The sequence below is a fragment of the Apium graveolens genome, chromosome 7 (assembly GCF_009905375.1).
Source record: "Apium graveolens cultivar Ventura chromosome 7, ASM990537v1, whole genome shotgun sequence".
In the NCBI taxonomy this organism is placed as follows: Eukaryota; Viridiplantae; Streptophyta; class Magnoliopsida; order Apiales; family Apiaceae; genus Apium; species Apium graveolens.
In genome coordinates, this window is record NC_133653.1 from 8833255 (window position 1) to 8840483 (window position 7229).

Genomic DNA, 7229 nt, shown 5'->3' on the forward strand with positions numbered 1-7229 from the left:
GGGCACGTCATGTTGAGTTTCATGGACGCCTACTCGGGGTACAACTATATCAAGATGAATCCCAAGGATATCCTAAAGACAGCCTTCATTACCCACAGGGCGGTCTATGCCTATGTAATGCTGCCTTTTGGATTGACTAACGCGGGAACAACCTACCAAAAGGCAATGAATAAAATCTTCAAAGACCAGATTGGAAGGAACCTGGAATCCTATGTTGACGATATGATTGCAAAGTCCACAAGCATCCCCGGTCACATAGGAGACCTAAGAGAATGCTTTGACAACTTGATGAAATACTCATTCAGGCTCAATCCAGAAAAGTGCACATTCGGAGTAGGGGCAGGAAAATTTCTTGGATTCATGATAAGCAACCGGGAAATTGAAGCCAACCCGGAGAAAATATAGGCGATCCAGGAGATGAAACCTCCCACAACACAAAAAGATGTGCAGAAGCTAGCAGGGTCGCTGGCAGCACTCAGAAGATTTATCTCAAAGCTAGCCGAGAGATGCCTACCGTTCTTTGACCTTTTAAAAGGAGCAACCAACAAAAAAGAAGTTAATTGGAGCCCGGAATGCCAAAACACATTTGAAGAAATTAAAAGGTACCTCTCTCAACCCCCTGTGTTAACCAAAGCCCAACCCGGGGAGCCCCTATCCCTTTACCTATCAGCAGGGGGCCTGGCAGTTGGAGAAACCCTGATCAGGGAAGAGAATGACAAAAAGCAACCAGTTTATTATGTGAGCCAAGTGCTAAAAGATGCAGAGACCCGATACCCAAGGCTAGAAAAGTTTGTTTTTGCCTTAGTTACATCATCCAGGAAGCTCAGGCACTACTTCCAGGGAAGGGAGATACGAGTGGTAAGTAACCAACCCTTAAGAAAGATAATAAACAATCCAGATATCTCAGGAAGGTTGGTAAATTGGGCAGTCGAGCTAAGTCAATTCAATTTAAGCTTCATCCCAAGAACAACAATCAAAGCCCAGGCTCTAGATGATTTCATCATAAAATGTAATTTCCCTGAAGAAGAGCCTACGTCCATGAGCATTGACCCTGAGAGAAACACTGATCAAGACCTAGGAGCCTTGGCTCTCAAAGTTGATGGTTCTACGATAAATGAAAGATCAGGAGCCGGCCTCATCCTAAAGAGCCCAGAAGGATTCACAATCCAAACAACAATCTCCTTTGGCTTTTCAGCAACAAACAACCAAGCGGAATATGAGGCCCTAATAGCAGGATTGAAGCTAGCAAAAACCCTAAGCATCCGGGATATCAAAATCTACAGCGACTCGCAGATCGTGGTAAAGCAAACAAACGGCAAGTACATAGCCAAGGATCCAATTCTAGCCAAGTACCAGGCTCTGGTCCAAAGCTACCTCGCCTTGATACCGAAAACACAAGTCATTCAAATCTGCAAGGAGCGGAATTCCGAAGCTGATACACTATCTAAACTTGTTCAAAACTCATCAGACCTGGATTGCTCCGTCTACTTCGAAGAATTACAGAGACCAAGCATAGAATCTGAAGAGGTCATGAAAATAAACAACAACCCTAATTGGATGACCCCATTTATCAACTACTTGGAGAAGGAAGAGCTCCCCGAAGACAAAGGGAAGGCTCAAAGGTTAAAGGCCAAGGCAGTAAAATTCTTCATTAAAGAGGGGATACTCTACCGCCGGACATTCTCATCTCCAATCCTAAAGTCCATTGGCGCAGGGGAGGCAAAGTATTGTCTGATAGAAGTTCACGGGGGGATATGCGGGGATCATATGTCCACAAAGGCCCTAGCTCACAAGAACATAAGACAAGGGTACTACTGGCCAACTATTCACCAGGATGCAATAGATTTTGTGAAAAAATGCAAGGAATGCCAGATGTTCAGCAATGTGACCCGGATGAGCCCAGTCCTACCCTCCTCAGTCTTGTCGCCAATCCCTTTTGCTCTATGAGGCATTGATATCATGTGACCCTTCCCTAGGGCCAAAGGAGACCTCAGGTACTTGCTAGTCTCAATTGATTATATGACAAAATGGGTAGAAGCAAAGGTCATGAGAACAATAAACCAACAAGATTGCATCAAATTCCTGGACAACATTTTGATGAAGTTCGGGATCCCGAGAGTACTGGTCTCAGATAATGGGCCACAATTCGTTGGATCAGAATTCGAATCTTATCTTCAAGAGCGGGGTATCCGACACAGGAAATCATCTGTAGCCTACCCTCAAGGGATTGGCCAAGTAGAAGTAACCAACCGGATCATACTCCGGGGGACCGGGAAGAGACTCAGGGAAAGCAAAACCAGATGGCCAAAAGAAATGCCTAATGTCCTATGGGCCTATAGGACCAACCCCCGGAAAAGCACATGAGAAATACCCTTCAAACTGGCCTACGGAACAGAAGCGATGCTACCAATTAAAGTAGGATCCCCATCCCATCGAGCAATAAACTTTGACGAAATAGCAAATGAGGAGGGGATCAGAACAAATATTGAGCTAATTGATGAAGTCAGAGACCAGGCTGTTGCAAGGATGGAGAAGTACAAGGAAAAAACTAAAGAGCACTTCAGCAAGAAGTCCCGGGTCAAAAACTTCCAAGTTGGAGACTTGGTTCTTCGAGACACGGAAGATTCAGATCCCACCAACACTGGGAAGCTAATGCCAAGTTGGGAAGACCCATATAAAGTCAAGGAAGTTCTAAGGCCAGGAACATACAAGCTCATAAATATGGATGAATCTGAGATCCCAAACACTTGGCATGGACCCAGGCTCAGAAAATTCTACCAGTAGAAAAAGAAACCAAAAACTTGTAGCCTATGGCAAGCAACCAATTTATGATCCTATATTTTGTATGAACAAAATTTCAAATCAATGAAAAGAATTTTCTTTTCCCAGAAAGTTATTACTTCTTTAAAATTATTAGTAAGGAAAGCAAAAAATAATCCGGATATAATCTCACACCCGGATTGGAAGTAAATAGAGCAATCATCAATCCGGGTATGGTGTCATACCCGGATTAAAAGCAACATTACAAGAAAAAAACAACCCGGACATGCATCCAGATCCGGGTTGAAAACAACCATTATGTACTTAGATTGATTCCTAAGTACATAAAGCAAAATAAGCAATCATCAATCCGGATTTGTAGAATACCCGAATTGAAAACAATATTATAAGCAAAAATAACCTGGATAAGATTCCAGATCCGGGTTGCCACAACCATTATGTACTCAGATTGATTTCTAAGTACATAAAGCAAATAAGCACTCATCAATCCAGAATGATAACATACCCGGATTGAAAACCAATATAAAAACCAAAACAAACCCTGATGATAATCCAAATCCGGGTCAAAAGCAAACATTATGTACTTGAATTATTTCCTAAGTACAAAAAGCAGAAGCAACTATCAATTCGGTTATGGTACCATACCCGGATTGATATACCGTAAAAAAGCAATGTCAACCCTTACAAGGCTTCATACCCGGAACCACCCATCTATAAAGCCAATCCGGGTTGGGGGACATACCCACAGCCAAGCAGAAAATATTTTCTACAATGAAAGGAAAATACAAGGAAAAAAAGTCAAATTTAAAGCATAATCCGGATCAGTGCCTGACCTGGAACAAATCCAAATATTACAATCAAGTTCAGAAAATCAAAGTACGAGAATTGGAAATCATAGAAAAAGGGAAATTATAGCGGCCGGGCCCGAGAAGCCTAGCAAAGCTGGTCCGGATCTAGAGGAAACTAGGGATGGGCCCGTTATATGGTTCTGGTTCACCCTTTCCCTCTTCGATAGCAGATTTCGTAGCAAAGAACTCCTGAATGAAACTGTCCCAGTTGGTCAGAGGGTCGGATTTTATGTGCCTCTCTGCAACAAGCCAAGCTCTGCGGACCTCATGAACTCCTACCTGAGCCACCTCGAAGTCATAAACGTCACTAGCCTTGAACTCAGCGATTATGGCTTCCTTCTTCAAATCTTCATTAGCAGCAAGCTCGGCCTTCAGCCTCTCCACCTCTTTGGTAAGACCCTCAGCCCGGTCCTTCTCCTCCTTCAGCTTCTCGTTCAATCCGGATTCAACCGTCCGGAAGTTCTCCCGGGCCTCTTCCAGCTCACCCTTTAAACCATCAGCCCGTAACTTCTCGATGTTGGTCCGGTTGTTGGCCTCCCGGATCTTCGCAAAAGTAACATCTGAGCAGATGGATATGGCGCTCCCAAGCTGGAAAAAGACAAGGTGGAAACTGAGTACAGAAGCAAAGTTAGGGGGCACAATCCGGGACTAAAAACATAAAAATTCAATAATTACCTGCCCCCATTGCCCGGTTACCCTCTTCAAGGCAGCGGCCATGATGTACCCCTCAACCTCCTCCCAATCATCTTCGGAGGGGATGTTGGACATAAACCCGACAAGGTCGATCAGAAACTTGGTGCCTATCTTCACGACATTCCCATCTGGACCTGTTCCCTCCGAGTCGCAGATGACCCGGTTGGAGACCACAGCTTTGCCCCGGGGGGCTTGGTTGGGACAGACTTCCTTTTCTTCCTTGGAGGATCGTCACCACCCGGTGCTTTGGTAATCTTGGTCACACACAGGCTGTAATAGGGAAAAAATCGATAAACTGACAGTAAGAGAGCAAAATACTGCAGGTCTAAAAATATATTAGAATATTTCATGATCAAAATTTAGGAAAAAATGTTGCATACCTGCAATATCTCGTTGATTGCTTTTGTAAGAGCAGGCTTCAAATCACCAGGATGCAATCTTCCACCTTCGTAGTCAGAGATCAGTTCCTTAAAACTGATAAATGTTTTATTTGCACAAATGTAACTAAATAAAAAAAAATAAAAATTAATCCACATGAACCTCCATTAACAACATTATACATAAAGTAAGAATAACAGGCACCGGTTACCCCCAACCAGTCATAAGTGATAGCATATAAGCGACCTGACTAGGATCCAACCTGGATCTAAAGGGTATGAGGCTCAACCGACGGATCAAGACCCCCTCTCTCCCAGAACAATCAAGTGAAGAGACCAGGCCCGAGCCAACCCATGACCCGGGTCATCTCCCAACCCAGTTCCAATCCGGGACCTGGATCACCCCCTACCAGGATCCAGCCCACAACCTGGATCATCTGCCTACCTGGATCGGATCAGGGCCAAGATCACCATGAGGGGGGTCCCAGCAAGCACATGCACACTCCACAACCCACCAAGGAAGGGTACGTGGGCACGTGATGATGACAACTATCAACAACCAACATATCAGACAAGCACAACGCATGTCAGAAGGCCGTTAGGACACCCTTAAGGTGGTCCTCCCCTGGACACGTGTAGGCAATCCACCCAAGGCAGGCGTCCTCCGCCCCCAAGAACCAACGGCCCTGATCTAGAGGTAACAACCCCTAAACCCTACCCTTGGGCTATATATACCCCCAAAGATGAAGGGTTTAAGGGTTAGAAAAATATTCACGTTTTTGCACATTCACCCTCTCACATCCATATACACATACAACAACTTTTCTATTACATACATACATACATACATACATCTTAATCTTCTCCAAAGACCTATTCTTATTCTTACGCCGGAGGTGCCGTGGGAGCCAAACCCCCCTTCGGGTGTTGTTTTGCAAATACTCAATCAGCAGCTACACCTTATTAACACCTAGAAGGTCCAGGAACGGCGACGGACGGAGCCGCCCCGCTCACCGGAGTTATCAATAAGAATCAGAAAAAATTAAAACAATATTTGTAGAGAAACAGATAAAGATCTTGGCAAGGTACAATTAGCCATCAAACAGATTTCACAATGGAAAATTAAAGGCAAAATACATAACTCTTTCACAGATTTCACAATAGAAAATCAAAGGCAAAATCAAAGGCCTATAGTTGTACCCTACTTATTGTCATAAATTATACATTTATGTGCAGAGAAAAATATGGTATTAGCAACAAGGCCAGCATAATAATTGCAGTGGATACTTTTCGAGGCAACATAAAATTGCATTTAGAAACAAGCTTGAGAGGAAATAGGAGCTGTTCAGAGGTTGGACAATAAGGCAATAAACTTATATTGGCATAACAATCACAAAATAACTAATTATGTCTGTCTAAGAAGACAAATCATATAGGAAAAGGCATAAAATGAAGGGACCATACAATGAGACAATGTTACTGGCTTGTTTTTTCTTCCAATTTTATCACAGTACTCTCTTGCGAGTACATTTAACTCCATCTGATCCATGCCTGTTTGGCATATGTCAGCCTGTTTAAAAAACAATTTTCTGCATTAATATACATGAAATTCGAACTAAGCACAGGTCGAATGCACCACAAGGAAAAAATATCAGCACATTGCAGGATAATTTACACTATGTGTGATGCATTTAATTCATCATGTTCACAAAGACCCATAGGTCAAATGCACCTGAAAGCAGCAATGCGTAAATTTCATTCGACGTACACTCAAAACCATTAATAGAACCAATCATAAAACATTACCTCTCTACCCCAAATCGGAAACACCAGCCCGGCCCGCTCAAAGTCAAAACCCGAAAAGTCCGCCTCAATCAAAGTCTGGGCTTTTTAAGGTCCGGTCAAAGTACGGCCCGGCGGCCTTTTGTGAACCTCTATTGGTAGTATTCATTCCATCGATAAAACACCCTATATGTAAAGCCGATAAAACCACACACATGCACTTCAATCACATTACTCACACAAAAAAGAAAATTTTTGGTTGCATAATAAGTTTCTTTAAGAAGTTGGTTAAATCAAATGCAACAAAAAACAACTTCAATTATTTTCCTTTAAAACGAAAAGATAAGTTTCAATTTGGTGGTCAACCGTAATTTTGCAAATATTTATATAAAACAGTAAAATCCCAAAAACTTAAAAAAAGTACATTTTTGATAATTTTCTAAGAAATTGTAAGTGCATTACTTGTTAAAGAAAAATCCAAGAAATTTGACATTTCACATCCACATTCTTTTTCTACTTCAAAACTCGCAAACAAATGTCAAATCTGAACTTTTGAATCTGCAAACAGCTAGAGGGTGTTTGACATGAAGAGGGAAGAGAGAGATGTTACAATAGGTTTACATAAACATTCTAAACTATTAGATTGTACAAAGTCATACAGATAAGCAACTCCACAAAAGGAACGCAGGCAAAAAATTCCATACCTCTAACATCAAAGGCAGAGAGATAATAAACATGACCAGTCTTT

At 42.4% G+C, this 7229-nt stretch overlaps 1 protein-coding gene across 1 annotated transcript; it reads right to left on the bottom strand.

The window, feature by feature from the left end:
* Positions 1-3511: 3511 nt before the first annotated feature.
* On the bottom strand, positions 3512-4574 carry LOC141670774 (uncharacterized). Its single transcript, XM_074476764.1, has 2 exons — positions 4305-4574; positions 3512-4217 (listed from the first exon to the last, which is right to left on the bottom strand). The coding sequence occupies exons 1-2, from the start codon at positions 4395-4397 to the stop codon at positions 3735-3737; spliced, it is 576 nt and encodes a 191-aa protein (XP_074332865.1). The 5' UTR covers positions 4398-4574; the 3' UTR covers positions 3512-3734.
* Between the last annotated feature and the right edge of the window lie 2655 nt (positions 4575-7229).

Bases quoted from the DNA above. Each gene is read 5' to 3' on its own strand.
- LOC141670774 (XM_074476764.1), bottom strand. From the start codon at position 4,397: ATGTCCAACATCCCCTCCGAAGATGATTGGGAGGAGGTTGAGGGGTAC. The intron at 4,218-4,304 runs GTAATTATTGAA...GTCTTTTTCCAG, and splicing joins TAACCGGGCAATGGGGGCAG to CTTGGGAGCGCCATATCCAT.